This window comes from Lacerta agilis, chromosome 16 (assembly GCF_009819535.1).
Source record: "Lacerta agilis isolate rLacAgi1 chromosome 16, rLacAgi1.pri, whole genome shotgun sequence".
NCBI lineage: Eukaryota > Metazoa > Chordata > Lepidosauria > Squamata > Lacertidae > Lacerta > Lacerta agilis.
In genome coordinates this window covers 8,253,968-8,269,629 of record NC_046327.1, presented here as the reverse complement: position 1 = coordinate 8,269,629, position 15,662 = coordinate 8,253,968, and the positions used below count along the sequence as shown (strand labels likewise).

The 15,662-nt window shown below is 41.5% G+C and overlaps 1 protein-coding gene across 50 annotated transcripts in view; it reads left to right on the top strand.

Annotated features, from left to right (window-relative positions):
• The window catches only part of PTPRD (protein tyrosine phosphatase receptor type D), a 794,829-nt gene that overhangs the window by 650,794 nt on the left and 128,373 nt on the right, over positions 1-15,662 (top strand). For 21 of the 50 annotated variants that reach the window (XM_033173198.1, XM_033173199.1, XM_033173220.1 and 18 more), the window contains 4 exons: positions 817-934; positions 3,817-4,404; positions 4,780-4,880; positions 6,472-6,731. In XM_033173198.1, coding sequence (XP_033029089.1) covers positions 817-934; positions 3,817-4,404; positions 4,780-4,880; positions 6,472-6,731 — 1,067 coding nt within the window. The remainder of the gene's footprint in view (positions 1-816; positions 935-3,816; positions 4,405-4,779; positions 4,881-6,471; positions 6,732-15,662) is intronic. The other 29 variants (XM_033173204.1, XM_033173197.1, XM_033173194.1 and 26 more) reach the window with 3 other exon arrangements.

The window sequence follows — 15,662 nt, the reverse complement described above, 5'->3', positions numbered from 1 at the left end:
AAGCAGCTTTAGAAGTTGGAATGTAAGTAGGGTTCTCAGGTATACAGGCAGTGATAGCATAACTTTTTAAATAATGGCTAGTAAATTCTTAAATCAAATTGATTCTCATTCCCCACTTTATTTGTACTACACTAGGAATAAGACTCTACACCAGGGGTCAGCAAACTTTTTCAGCAGGGGGCCGGTCCACTGTCCCTCAGGCCTTGTGGGGGGCCGGTCTATATTTTTTTTGGGGGGGAAATATGAACGAATTCCTATGCCCCACAAATAACCCAGAGATGCATTTTAAATAAAAGCACACATTCTACTCATGTAAAAACACCAGGCAGGCCCCCCAAATAACCCAGGGATGCATTTTAAATAAAAGGACACATTCTACTCATGTAAAAACACGCTGATTCCTGGACCGTCCGCGAGCCGGATTTAGAAGGCGAATGGGCCGCATCCGGCCCCCAAGGCCTTAGTTTGGGGACCCCTGCTCTACACAGAGTGAATTTCAAAAGGATTTCCCCCACCTCAGTTAGTACAGTTAACAGCACTCAACCTTTGGCCTTTTGCTTGGCAAAACGACTTGGGGCATGCTGCTCAGAAATGCCTTCACGCTTATTGCTGACATAAGTGAAATGCAGTGCATTGCAAGTCCTCACGCACTATTTTGATCCGATCAAAAGCTTGCCATCACTGCAGGTAGCACGAAAGCCATGTGCGCTGAATGTTATATGTTGCAACTAATTGCAAGGCAAAACTATCTTGATTTAGTAGTGCATATGTTTTAATACACATTCTGGTTTTTGTTTTTGTTTTACTTCATTTTAGGAAATGATAATAGCAGGATTGCAGCCCGAGACAACCTATTCTCTCACTGTGACGGCCTATACGACCAAAGGAGATGGAGCACGAAGCAAACCCAGACTGGTGTCCACTACTGGTGCAGGTAAATAGATGGAGATTCCTTTCATTTCCTTGCAACCATCAGTTTGTGCTTTGATGCTTTCCGAATTGAAACTCAAAATGTTTGTGTAGGTGGCTATGGCATGCCTCAGTGGCATAGCAGCAGTTTCCGGTGCTCAGGGCAGGTGTGTGCACCAAGCTTGGAGGTGTTAGGATTGTCCTACTCTCGTGTAGGACCCTGGTAGAGACACATGCCCGTCTGGCATGTTCTCTCCCTCCTGGTCTATCGTTCGGGAGCTTCAAAAGCTTTCTTCAGCCTGAACATCACAGCGATTGATGCCAAGAAGCATCAGCACACTTAGGGATCTGCAGAGCATTGGCAGTTTGCGTAATAGACCTCAGTAGCACAGCATTTTAGCTAATCTACGTTTATTTACATATAATACACTTGGAGCATTCTGACTTAGCTCTTCACTTCACGGAACACAGTAATACCAAAACATCCTGTGTCCGTCACTTCCCACACTGTGGAATGAAAACACACACTGTCATGTGATAGACAACAATCTCATGACTGCAAACACAGAGCAGGAATCTTAATAGGAGGGTGCCAGCCCAGCCCTCAATGATGGTAACACCGGAGCAACCCCACGGAGAAAAATGGGGGCCACACTGAGCCTCCTGCGTGGTGGAGCCCAGTCGGCCGACGCGGCCCTTGGCAAATGTAGAATAGGCCTGGGTGATGTATTGATACATCACCCAGGGCTGGTATGAGGGCTAGAGTTTTATGGCTGTTTCACCTGGCGGTATATTGTGAGTGAAGCAGTTGTCACCTTTCCTGAGTCCCTCTACAACCACACTGCAGTTGCCTGCATGTGGGTACCTGGTTCATGCACCTGGGGTCAGGGCCCCCCTGCCCCCCCCCAGGCTATGCCCCTAGTAGGCCTAAGTTAGGGGTCAGCAACCTTTTTCAGCCGTGGGCCAGTCCACCGTCCCTCAGACCATGTGGTGAGCCAGACTATGTTTTGAAAAATATATATGAACAAATTCCTATGCCCCACAAATAACCCAGAGATGCATTTTAAATAAAAGGACAGATTCTACACATGTAAAAACATGCTGATTCCTGGACCGTCTGCGGGCCAGATTGAGAAGGCAATTGGGCTGCATCCGGGCCCCAGGCCTTAGGTTGCCTACCCCTGGCCTAAGTGTATAAAACATTTGAAATACTAAAACAATTTTACCAAATAGATAAAACTGGTGACCCCAATGAGGATTGAGAGTGTAGCTTTTGGATGAACAAAGGTAAAAAAACAAAAGTGGGGCCAGAAAAAGCTGAGTACTTGTGCGGAAGGAATTCCTGTAGATGAATTCATTTTATTTTATATATATAGATTGTGGTGTTGTCATTCACAGAAACAATAATTGAACTTTCCGTCATTAACTTTTCCAGAAATGTGAGGCTACTTCCAAAAGTCATAATTAAAAACACAATTGCGGTACAGTACTGTTGTGCAACTCAATTTGTGCCTGTTTAGGAGAATTTCCCAATCAGTTGTTGACCTATTGCTGGATTCTTGCCACTATAATAAGCCTGATATACGACAAAATGTTCTAATCTGCTTTTTATTTTACCAAATGATTTACAGTGTATGTGAGTCATCTTCAATTTATTATTTCTGCCACAAAGAAATGATAGTAAGTCTTACATCACGTGGCTATATATATTCAGGCAAAACAGATCAATGTGTGTGTTTTTAAAATTGTCTAAACCCAGATAGCTGCCACAATAGTAAAAGCAATTTATGGCATAAATAATTTAGCGGCAGCTCCCCGCAGCTCCTCCTCTTAGAAATCTGAAGGAGTTATTATTCTGTTTCTGTGGACTCACCTGCTTTTCCTTGTGCTCCATTGGCTTCAGTGATAGTTATAATGCAATGAAAAATATGGCCTGAAATAGATATATCTATAGTCTTTTCTCAGCTCTGTAGCTGCCTCTTATGCAGCTGTAGGGAATAGTCAAAATTAAGCAAAGAGATATACTTCGTACACCGGGAAGAAAAGGGAAAACCTGTACAATGCACAGGATTCTATTTGCACAAGAATAAGGTGTTAGGAGCGAGGAAGAGGTGGGAAATGGCTATATGACATCTATATTTGTGTATTGTTGGTAATAATACCATGTTTCTCCTAAAATAAGACACCGTCTTATATTTTTTTCCCCTCAGCAAAACACAGTATGGCTTATTTTCAGGGGATGTCTTATTTTAACCGCATCGCATCAGTACGCTGCATAGTGAAGCCTCTCCAGGCTGTTTTAATTGGAGGTGCCGCATCACTATGGCTTATTTTTGGGTTATGGCTTATTTTCGGGGAATGGCTTATATTTTGCAAATGCATAGAAATCCTGCTATGGCTTATTTTATGGCCATGTCTTATTTTAGGAGAAACACGGTAGCTAGTACTTGGGTATGCCCCAGGTGTTTGTGTGTTTGTTTGTTTGTTTGTTTGTTTTTAAAAAAACATTCTTTTTTGGGTGTAATAAAGTTGCATTTGGGATGCGGGTGGCGCTGTGGGTTAAACCACAGAGCCTAGGGCTTGCCGATCAGAAGGTCGGCGCTTCAAATCCCCGCGACGGGGTGAGCTCCCGTTGCTCGGTCTCTGATCCTGCCAACCTAGCAGTTCGAAAGCACTCCAGTGCAAGTAGAGAAATAGGTACCACTCTGGCAGGAAAGTTAGAAGCTAGGGAGAGGAGCTAGGAAAGACAAAGTGCCTAAGTTTGTTGTGCTGTCTGAATGAATACTTGATGAACAGGAGTAAACAGTGTGTCCATCACATACATAACTTTTTCAAGATACTTGAATAAAGTTTGTTAGAAATGATGCATTCGCCCACTTTACTTGCTGATGTCATCTTGTGTTGCAGTTCCAGGAAAACCTCGGCTTGTAATTAGCCACACACAAATGAGTACAGCTCTAATTCAGTGGCACCCGCCTGTCGACACATACGGCCCTCTGCAGGGCTACCGCCTGAGGTTTGGCCGCAAAGACATAGATGCCTTTACGACGCGGGATTTCACCGACAAGGATGACCACTACACTGCTACAGATATTCACAAGGGGACTTCGTATGTCTTCAGGCTTTCAGCTAGAAATAAAGTGGGCTTTGGGGAGGAGATGGTAAAGGAAATTTCGATTCCAGAAGATCTGCCAAGCGGATTCCCTCAAAACCTGCGCTCGGAAAGTGCCACTTCAACTTCAGTCCAGCTATCTTGGCAACCGCCCATCCTATCAGAAAGAAATGGTATTATCACCAAATACACTCTGCAGTACAGGGATATCAATGTGGCACATCACCAAACGGAGATGTCTGTTGTTCCTGCCGATATTACTATGACGCTTTCAGGCTTAAAACCAGATACCACATATGATGTAAAAATACGTGCACACACAAGCAAAGGGCCTGGTCCATATAGTCCCAGTGTCCAGTTCAGGACACTACCTGTGGATCAAGGTAGGATTTGTCTGCTTATGACTTTTCTTTTAAAGGAATTTCGGTCTTTGGATATCGATATTTTTGAAGCTGTTACTAAAACTGACCAAACCATCGTATAAATTGTTTCAACTAACACCAGAGGTAAAGTATGTGAAACTTACATGTTTTGGATTCATTAGTATTCAGTTATCCTATATAAGGCAAGTCTGGCTCACATCTACGCAATAATTGCAGGTAAGAGAAATAGAACGTTTTGAGTTGCCATTTGTAAGAATGGGATATGGTTTTTTAAAAGCAGGTAGGAGAATTGTTGAGTGTGTTTAGTGTCGGAAATGGGATGGGATCCCAAGGTCAAGATGTACTTTAAATACATTGCTTTTTTTCCTTTTCCAGCAGTGTTTGCAAAAAATTTTCATGTCAAAGCAGTGATGAAGACATCAGTATTGCTCTCTTGGGAGATACCAGAGAATTACAACTCTGCTCTGCCTTTCAAAGTAAGTTGTTTTGCAGTTTGTAAGACTTGAAGGGTAAAACCTGAGATGCAGGAATGTTCTCATTTGTGTATCATTTGACTTATCTTCGAGAAGATGAGATAGAAGGTATCAGAATTCCCAGGTAAATTTACCAATAAGGGTTTAATTAATTGATCCCTGACTTCTTCATATAGCCCAAAGTGTATTAAGATATGCTTCATACAATCGACAGCCTGAGAACATAAACAAAGTCTACTATGATAAGGTATACCAGTCAGTCTGCCGTTTAGAACTGCAGGTGGAAATACATTTAATCTGCCTTTGGTAAACAGTCAGCGATAATTGGGTACTGAGAGATTTGTAAGGTACAAGGGTAATTGAAAATCACGCCTGTACTAAATTCTGAACACAAACGGTCTGCAGGTTACATATAACAGAGAGCAAAGATCATTGTATGCAGTATCCCATAACCTCTGCTTCAAGGATTTAAGGACAATGTCATAACCCAGATGATGTAAAAAGGATTCTGAAAGTCCAATTCAGGAGACTTTGGGGGCCATAGCTTTTGACCACGAGCTGATAGACTCCTCATTGGTTAAATGTAAAAGTAATCCCTCCCCCAGGCCAAATACCAAAATCTTTAACCAGCATTTCAAGGCAGCCCATCATGCTTTTGGTGAATAGTGGACATTCACCTGTTTCCAGAAATAGAATTGAATTAGGAACACAGTTTAGTACCTGACATTGGGACCGAAGGAACTTTGCCTGGAACTTTTTAGCTTAGGAAACAAACCATTTTACCAGTCAGTACATAGTACATAGGAGTACATGAAGTTCACAGGAGTTGGAGAACAGATTTTGCACTGGTGGAACATAATGACCCACCTTTGAGAAAAAAACAAAAATTGGAGTATAGCAAGTCTGCTCATCTCCGCCTTCTGACAGGTAGTCTGCCAGGGGCAATTGCAGGACTTTGTGTGGTGAAACAACAGCCCTAAATACTGAGAAAAGATATTCCCCTTGTAAATGGGTATTAGATGGCCATAATCTAGAGTAAACCAAATATACCTCTACTGGTGCCAGTGTTCTGGCAAGTGGTATCAGGCAACTGAAGAGCTACTGCACTCACACATATCCACCTTCCTGCCTGCGCCCCCAGACTTAAAGGTTGAGCTTGCATTTTTGAATGTCTTGAAGGAAAAGAGAGCTGCCTTTAGCTGTTCCCAGCCAGTACAGCTTGCAGAAACCTAAGCTAGTTTACAGCAAGCCATTACTGTGCATTTGTGTTAAATCCAGTTTAATTTGAAGTGTGCCTCAGGTTAAAGGAATTGTTGTCTAGCAGAACATAATATAACTCTGAGTGGGGTATCATAGAAGTTTGATGCAAAGAAAAGCTAGTGATAATCATTGAGGAAGCTGCTGGGAATCATTATTTTAAGGTCCCCCCAAATAACTGAAGTTTTCAGGTAATTCTGAAGAATCATACATAGTTGTGGCATATACAAGAGAAGATAAACAGAACGTTGCTATCTTCCTGAGTATTGCTGGACCAAAAGCAGTAAAATGCAGCTAACCATTTGCTAACAAAAATGAAAACCTTCGCTTTTTTTAGATCCTGTATGATGATGGGAAAATGGCAGTTGAGGTAGATGGCCGAGCCACTCAGAAACTTATCACCAACCTGAAGCCTGAGACATCATATTCATTTGTACTGACCAATAGAGGCAATAGCGCTGGAGGTCTTCAGCACAGGGTAACAGCAAAAACAGCACCAGATGTACTGCGAACCCAACCACTCTTCATTGATAAGACCAATGTCGATGGAATGGTAACAGTGAAGCTACCAGATGTTCCTGCAAACAAAACGATAAAGTGAGTTAAACGTCAAAAGTCATTCGTACTTTATTACTTACTGGATTCTCTGCATTAAAACCATGAGCTGCTGTAATTGCAGCCTTGAACTGCATGTTTTAGGTCAACCTATCAGAATTTTACATTTATTTATTTATAACATTCGTATCCTGCCTTTCTTCTTTGTATCCAAGAAATTCATCCCATTAGCTCGAGGATCTCCCACCTGTGCAATGGGATTTCTTCTCCCTGTCCTCGCCCTCTGCACTCACACATATCCATCTGTTCTGGGGGATCCCCCAATCCTCTGAAGGGGATTTAAGGGGGTGCACAGAGAAAAGAGTGTGGGAGGAAGTCCTATAGCACAGATGGATGTTCTTGCAGTAACGGGATGACTTCACTGAATGAAACCTGGTGTGCAGGGAATTCCTATCTTGTCCCTTATCCTTGCACTGCCCAGGATATCAAATCTCTAGTCATATTTCCAGATTTGGACAAATACAGAGACAAAGCAAGGTATGTGGAAGGAGATTTTGTGTTGTCGTGGGTGGAGTAGGATCTGTAGAAGATGACACAAGTGTAACTGAGGGCCCCTGAAACCCTTTGTGAACTTTGATGATCAGAGATCAAAAATCAATAATGTTTCTAAGCTCATCATGTCACTGATGCAGGTTTGGGAGAGCAAACACCAGTTATATGTGGCACTCCATAACCTAGCAAGTTGAGACGGCGACAGCAACATCTCCCCAGTGATAGAAAGTTCTGGTATCAGAGACAACAGAACCTCTAAACTTCCTGGTTTTAGATCTCCCAAATTCTCAATATATATACAATCATCCAAGAAAAAGTGGGGGAAGGGACTGCCTTTTCCTTAGCATTTCATCAAAAATTTACTAAATATTTGTAAATGCAGAGGAAACCAGAAAAGATTATGAACATATTCCTTAACAATTGAGGGAGGATAAACTACTTGCCATTCCTATTTCCACTCGCACCTCTTTTTCTAGAAAAATAGCACTTCACATTCCCAAGTTTTTCTCCAAGCTGCAGCCTATGAACAAAACAGCAATATCGGGGAAAGGCATTTCAGCTCAGCCTTAGTAAAAAGATGTACCCACAGAGTGGATTTTGCTTCTCCTTTGAATAATGCTGGCGATGACATGTGCAAAGATGGAGTGATTGTGCTCTGTCTTCCACTGGGAGATGTATGTTCTTAGTGGGCTACAGCAGAAGTATGAAAGAAGACGTGCACTTCCTTTGCACATTTCTTGAACTGCTCAAAGTGGCTCTAATCCTAGTAAAGACATAAACCGTAGAACTTTGGTTGGCTAAAACACTGTAAGACAAAACCATAAGATGGGTCAGTTATGTTTAGCAGTCCAGTCCCATCATGTACAAATTAATAGGGCAATGGTGGTTTACTTTGTCTTCCCCTTTAAACGTTTTTATCACAGACATTGCTTAGAAAACAGATTTTTATTCCAAAAATAGCACGTTGTGATTTAACTCTAAAAAGGTGATCCCATAATAAATGAATTTGGCAGCTATGTGTTCTGTTCACAATGCTGGAACGTGGTTTACAAGGCTTCTTAAATGGTTCTGTGCAGATTAAACAACAAAGATAGTACTAAAGACCTGACAGCAAAGCGCCAATAGGGATTCAAAACGATGGACAATAAAGAGTTGCCAGGAAAGCGTGAAACACAGTACAATCAATAAGTGTTATTGCTCTGTTTGCAGTGATTCTTGCTTCCTATAAGACTCCCATGTGTGTGACGAAGGAAATGGGGAGGAAAATGAGCAGGTTGTTAAATATTGTTGGGGATACAACCTGGATTTTCTCAGGTGACATTTTATACCATGAGCTTTGTAAATGGAAGATCCTCTCTTTCTTGCTAATTGAGGAATTCAGGATGAGACAATATGAAAATATATTACGTTGGAGTGTTAGCAGGATTAAAGTGTGGGAAATGAAGCCATTGCTATTGAACTAAGTAAAAATAAAGTTTGTAGAAAAAGTATAGAAAAGGAAGCCTGAAGACGGAAAGCATCGGAATGATTTATGGAGAAAAGTAATTACTAGAAAGGGCTAAGGTACAACAACAACGAGGAGTAGCTAACATCTGCGGAGAAGACAATAACCTTTTTCATAAGTTGTGGATATGTTGGAAGCAGGACTGAATTTGTGCTGTGGTTCACGAGGGATTAGCCACAATATCTAAGGTGATAAATAAGAAATGCATCTGAACATCTATTACCACTGAGTGAACACAGCTTGTTCTAAAGGTGAGCTCTCAGGAAGCTATGTTGGTTTATTGCAAAGGCACAGTTGTCTGTCCTGACTTTGGGAAGACTCGAGTCCTAGCATCCCTTTTGTTGCAGGGTGCAAGCAGGGAGGGAAATGATGACATTTGACATAGGCCCAGAGATCCAGAGAGGATGGACCTGGGCTGCAGTTCCTTTATTATGATTTTAAAGGCAGAAACTTAATTATAGAAATATCCATAGGAGCCAGAGTGGATAAAAATCAACTATTTTTTTTTAAAAAAAAGGATTATTATTTTTATTTAAATTGGATTTTTTTAAAAAAAATTAAATTGGATTTTTAAAATAAAATGCTTTTGGAGGAAACGTCTTTCTAAAGATAGTTTTCTGTTTAAGTTACATTATAGTCCAAAGGCTATTCATCAGTAAATAAGGTTTTCAAAATCACCTCAGTTTCTTAACAGGGACTCCTACAATCTGAATTTGTAAGAATTAAATTTAAGTTGCAACAGTCTAATATCCTTCTGTATTGTGTATGTTGTTCGTAATTAAACTTTTTGCTTTGCTTTAGTTTACACAAATTACAGCACTGTTATTCACACACAAATCTTACCACAGCTGCGTGCACAAACACAAAATTCAACAGTTAACGCTTGGATGTTGGTTTCAAGGTTAATGTGTAAGACTGATCATAGTCCTGACTGGACTTAAAAAATGTTCCCAGGCTTCTTGTCATATCACAACTTCAGTCACTTTTCATGGTAACGGTGTGAAGTTTATAATAACTAGTCACCTTGGTGGAGCTCAGCTGCCAGGAATTGCTGTTAACTTCCCATTCGTGGCTAGAAAGATCTACATCAGATTCTGATCTACCACATATTGAAAGTACAAACTTAATTATATATATTTTTAAAAGTCAAAAATAAATTGGGACAGATGATTGGCTGGTCAATAATTCAGGCAGTGTATCACTCAAGTAATACACTTCCAATCACACATTTCAATACCTAATGATATAGCCAGTGTCCCATTTTTGACAGACTGCTAGTTAATGTCTACTCTTGTTTTGTTTCAAGCATTCAGTTTTCAGAATATCTCACAGATACATTGCCATTCTCTCTGGGTCAGCCAGAGAAAAGGTAGTCTGTTAGGCCTAGCATCCATACCTTGGATGGCATTCATAGCAGCCAACCATCCCTGCTGTTTCCCAATGCTATAATAAGGAAATTGGCCGGGGGTGGGGGGAGGAAAGGTTGACAGCTATGCTCTGGAGTCAGCTTGCCTGTATTCATTTGTTGTTGTTCAGTGGTTCAGTCGTGTCCGATTCTTCATGACCCCATGGACCAGAGTACGCCAGGCACCCCTATCCTTCACTGCCTCCCGCAGTTTGGCCAAACTCATGCCAGTCACTTCGAGAACACTGTCCAACCATCTCATCCTCTGTCGTCTTCTTCTCCTTGTGCCCTCCATCTTTCCCAACATCAGGGTCTTTTCTAGGGAGTCTTCTCTTCTCATGAGGTGGCCAAAGTACTGGAGCCTCAACTTCAGGATCTGCCCTTCCAGTGAGCACTCAGGGCTGATTTCTTTAAGGATGGATATGTTTGATCTTTTTGCAGTCCATGGGACTCTCAAGAGTCTCCTCCAGCACCATAATTCAAAAGCATCAATTCTTTGGCGATCAGTCTTTTTTATGGTCCAGCTCTCACTTCCATACATTACTATTGGGAAAACCATAGCTTTAACTATACGGACCTTTGTCGGCAAGGTGATGTCTCTGCTTTTTAAGATGCTCTCTAGGTTTGTCATTTCCTTCCTCCCAAGAAGCAGGCATCTTTTAATTTCATGACTGCTGTCACCATGTGCAGTGATCATGGAGCCCAAGAAAGTAAAATACATGCCTGTATTCATGGTCAACCCTTAATGCTGAACTCTAAGGATTTATTTTTTAACCAAGTTGCCATAAGTACTTGACCACCATATTTCTAGAATGATGATCATATCTTTCTACACACAGGAGCCTGCCTGTACGTCCAGCAGTAATAAATTTGTCAGCCATTTGTTATTCCGCTGCTGGCTGCGTGTATGTGATGAGTTGAAGATGAGAAGTATCATACTTTTCCTTGTATAAGGCGAGGTTTTTTTTTACTCTAAAATGGTGTTAAAAAACAGGGTTGGGTTAGTGATTTTCTGCATTCCTCCTCCATAAAAGCTCAACAACTTTGGGCCAGCTCCCCCCATTTATTTAAATTTGAGTCCCCCAAAATAGGGGGCGTCTTTTACACAGGGGCATGTTATGTATGGAAAAATACGGTACTTGTTTTTTGTTAGAAGGAATTTTCTTTAGGCAAAGCTCATGATGAATGTCAGAGTGGCAATGAGAAATGAATAATAAGGTAATTGAGACAATGCATTCACCTTGCTTTAAATGCTGCCCAACATTGGGGCCAAGTTGGCAGCCAAGAGAGTTGATGGGGCACATGTTTTTTAAAATTCCTTTTCACGATTTCTTCTTGGGTTACTTGGCCTCCTAAAGTCCCCCTTCTGCATTCCCATGATCATGACTATGAAGAGTGGGTTTCTGGGTTATTCCCTAACCCAGGGCTGACTGAGGGCTGCATTGACAGTCAGCCACCAAACTGAGGACCACGTGCCAACTGTGAGCACAATCAATGTATATGTGTGCACACATTCACCACATATGCACATCCTTGCATGTACAGTGGTACCTGGGTTTAAGAACAGCTTAGGTTATGAACAATTTGGATTAAGAACATTGCAAACAAAAAAAGTAGGTGTTTTGGTTGGTGAACTTCGCCTTGGAATAAGAACATGTTCCGCTTCCTGTTGAGTGTGTTCCATTTGTAAATTGATTCCTCCGCTGCTATGGGAAAGCACGCCTTGGTTTAAGAACTCTTTGGTTTAAGAACGGACTTCCAGAACGGATTAAGTTCAGAAACCAAGGTACCACTGTACATGCATACCTATACCAGATATGCAAGCACACAGAACTCGCTACTCTTTTTCTGTTTCACACACAGAGACACAATCTCAGATCAGAAATAAAAGTTCTGTTTGTCTGCTCCTTACATTTGCTGAATGCTGAACAAATATAGAAGCTAAGGAAGAATTCAGTTAGACTTTTTTTAAATGACCTCTTGTGTGTGTTCAACTACAGATGCTTGTTTTAAATTTTGTTCAGGAAATTGACCTTTCCCATTTTTATCCTTAATATATATATTTTTAAAAGGAATGGGGTCACATTTTGATTTACGGCGGTGAACTGAACATGCCTTTGTCTAGAATGAGCTACCAGTGTTTCTGAATGCTCTAAGGGTCTCTAGTTGTGTTAAGGGAGTTTATTAAAAAAAATAAAAATTTGGCAGAATAGGTTTGTTTCACAGGTGGACAATAGATACTATTACCAGTGCGCAAAACAGTTTCTGTAAATAGAATTAATATCCTTTGGCGGGCTGCACAACTGGATGTAATGCCAAGTAATTTCTTTAGGGATTTAAGTCGGCAATATGCATCCATCTTAACGGTCTACACACAACAGCTTTCTGCACTCCTAAAAGTTGTATTAAACTTTTTCTTGCTTCTTTCCTTTGTTGTTGTTCAGTCGTTCAGTCATGTCCGACTCTTTGTGACCCCATGGACCAGAGCACGCCAGGCACCCCTATCCTTCACTGCCTCTCGCAGTTTGGCCAAACTCATGTTAGTAGCTTCGAGAACACTGTCCAACCATCTCATCCTCTGTCGTCCCCTTCTCCTTGTGCCCTTCATCTTTCCCAACATCAGGGTCTTTTCTAGGGAGTCTTCTCTTCTCATGAGGTGGCCAAAGTACTGGAGCCTCAACTTCAGGATCTGTCCTTCTAGTGAGCACTCAGGGCTGATTTCTTTAAGAATGGATAGGTTTGATCTTCTTGCAGTCCATGGGACTCTCAAGAGTCTCCTCCAGCACCATAATTCAAAAGCATCAATTCTTCGGCGATCAGCCTTCTTGATGGTCCAGGTCTCACTTCCGTACATTACTACTGGGAAAACCATAGCTTTAACTATACGGACCTTTGTCGGCAAGGTGATGTCTCTGCTTTTTAAGATGCTCTCTAGGTTTGTCATTTCCTTCCTCCCAAGAAGCAGGCGTCTTCTAATTTTGTGATTGCTGTCACCATCTGCAGTGATCATGGAACCCAAGAAGGTGAAATCTCTCACTGCCTCCATTTCTTCCCCTTCTATTTGCCAGGAGGTGATGGGACCAGTGGCCATGATCTTAGTTTTTTTATGTTGAGCTTCAGACCATATTTTGTGCTCTTCTCTTTCACCCTCATTAAAAGGTTCTTTAATTCTTCCTCACTTTCTGCCATCAAGGTAGTATCATCAGCATATCTGAGGTTGTTGATATTTTTTCCGGCAATCTTAATTCCGGTTTGTGATTCATCCAGTCCAGCCTTTCGCATGATGAATTCTGCATATAAGTTAAATAAGCAGGGAGACAATATACAGCCTTGTCGTACTCCTTTCCCAATTTTGAACCAGTCAGTTGTTCCATATCCAGTTCTAACTGTAGCTTCTTGTCCCACATAGAGATTTCTCAGGAGCAAATGAGGTGATCCAGCACTCCCATTTCTTTAAGAACTTGCCATAGTTTGCTGTGGTCGACACAGTCAAATGCTTTTATGTAGTCAATGAAGCAGAAGTAGATGTTTTTCTGGAACTCTCTGGCTTTCTCCATAATCCAGCTTGCAATTGTTTGCAATTTGGTCTCTGGTTCCTCTGCCCCTTCGAAATCCAGCTTGCACTTCTGGGAGTTCTCGGTCCACATACTGCTTAAGCCTGCCTTGTAGAATTTTAAGCATAACCTTGCTAGCGTGTAAACTGAGTGCAATTGTGCGGTAGTTGGAGCATTCTTTGGCACTGCCCTTCTTTGGGATTGGGATGTAGATTGATCTTCTCCAATCCTCTGGCCACTGCTGAGTTTTCCAAACTTGTTGGCATATTGAGTGTAGCACCTTAACAGCCTCATCTTTTAGAATTTTAAGTAATTCAGCTGGAATATCACTTCCACTGGCCTTGTTGTTAGCAAGGCTTTCTAAAGCCCATTTGACTTCACTCTCCAGGATGTCTGGCTCAAGGTCAGCAACCACATTACCTGGGGTGTATGAGACCTCCATATCTTTCTGGTATAATTCCTCTGTGTATTCTTGCCACCTCTTCTTGATGTCTTCTGCTTCTGTTAGGTCCTTTCCACTTTTGTCTTTCCTTTACCCCTGCCTGATTTCCTTCTTTGACTAACAGTCTGTGAAAAGTATGGATGTGGAGGTGATTTGCAAGAGTAATTCCCAGTGGGGCAGAACTGCAGCAATATTGCAATTTACCTGGATGGGGCATGGAGGTGGTAAGCTTGGGACTTCATGAATGGACTCACAGAGCCATTCTGGCACTTCTGCTAGTGCATTATTCAATTATTATAGTAGAGGAGTGAGCTTGAGAGGAGATTAATTGGCTAAACCTATCCTACGAAACCTTCTTCTTCTTTGCCAATCACTCGTAGCCGAGTAAGATTGTCTTCCATAAACACGGTTTTAACAATGAGTCCGTAAGTGACTGTGGACGCCAGTTCTGGATCCACACATCCTTCCACAGTGTGGACATTGGTTTCCGGGCGGGAGTTGTTCACGGTGGGGATTTGCCAAATGTGCCTTTCTCTTACCACATTTCTCCCTTGCGTCCTGAGTTCAAGTGTCTTCAAAGCCCATGAGACCTTTGGTAAAGGCTGTTCTCCAACTGGAGCGCTGGCAGGCCAGTGTTTCCCAGTTGCCGGTGTTTATACTACATTTTTAAAGATTTGCCTTGAGACAGTCTTTAAACCTCTTTTGTTGACCACCAGCAATATGCCTTCCATTTTTAAGTTTGGAATAGAGTAGTTGCTTTGGAAGACGACCATCAGGCCTTCTGAATCCAGACTATTGTATCTGTAAGGCCTCATCAACATTGCATCTCCGTATCAAATGTAGGACAACATATATATGAACCTTCCCCTCTAGTTTTGAATTTGGGAAAACTGGAAAGCAGAAACAAGATAGCTGCAATGGCAACTATTTGAACCACTGTAGAAAGGAGCTAACTAATTTCCGATGAGGAAATGTTTGCACTTAATAGTGGACTTTGCATATGAACATCAGAGCTATTGTAAATGTCAGATCTATTAAGTTGCTGATATTTTGCCTAGAACCAAATCAGTGTGTGTGTGTGTGTGTGTACTGCTTTGTTTTTAGTGTGTTCCTTTTAGTTTTCAAATCCCAATTTTCTTATCTAATTGAAAATGGCATTACTGAGAACATTAAACAGTCAAGTCAGCACTTTGCAATATTTATTGGCCACATTATGAGGGCAGATATTGCATGTTCCAGGAGACATTTTCTGAAGCTGAGTTTTAGGATAAAGGAGGCAAATAGCTAGAATGCATACTAAATTCCCAAACTTCTCTTAAGAAGCCATCATGGTTTTTTATGTGTAATTTAAACCTGTACTTACAACTTTGTCTACTCTGTATGGAATGCTTGAGCAAGGGTTGCAAGCAATCTTAATGACTTCTAGGATGAAAAATGATAAAGTTTCGTAATCTGACCTGGCTACCTATGTGTATTGATTTTGCAAGTGCTTTGGTTCCATTAGGTGAATTGCTGC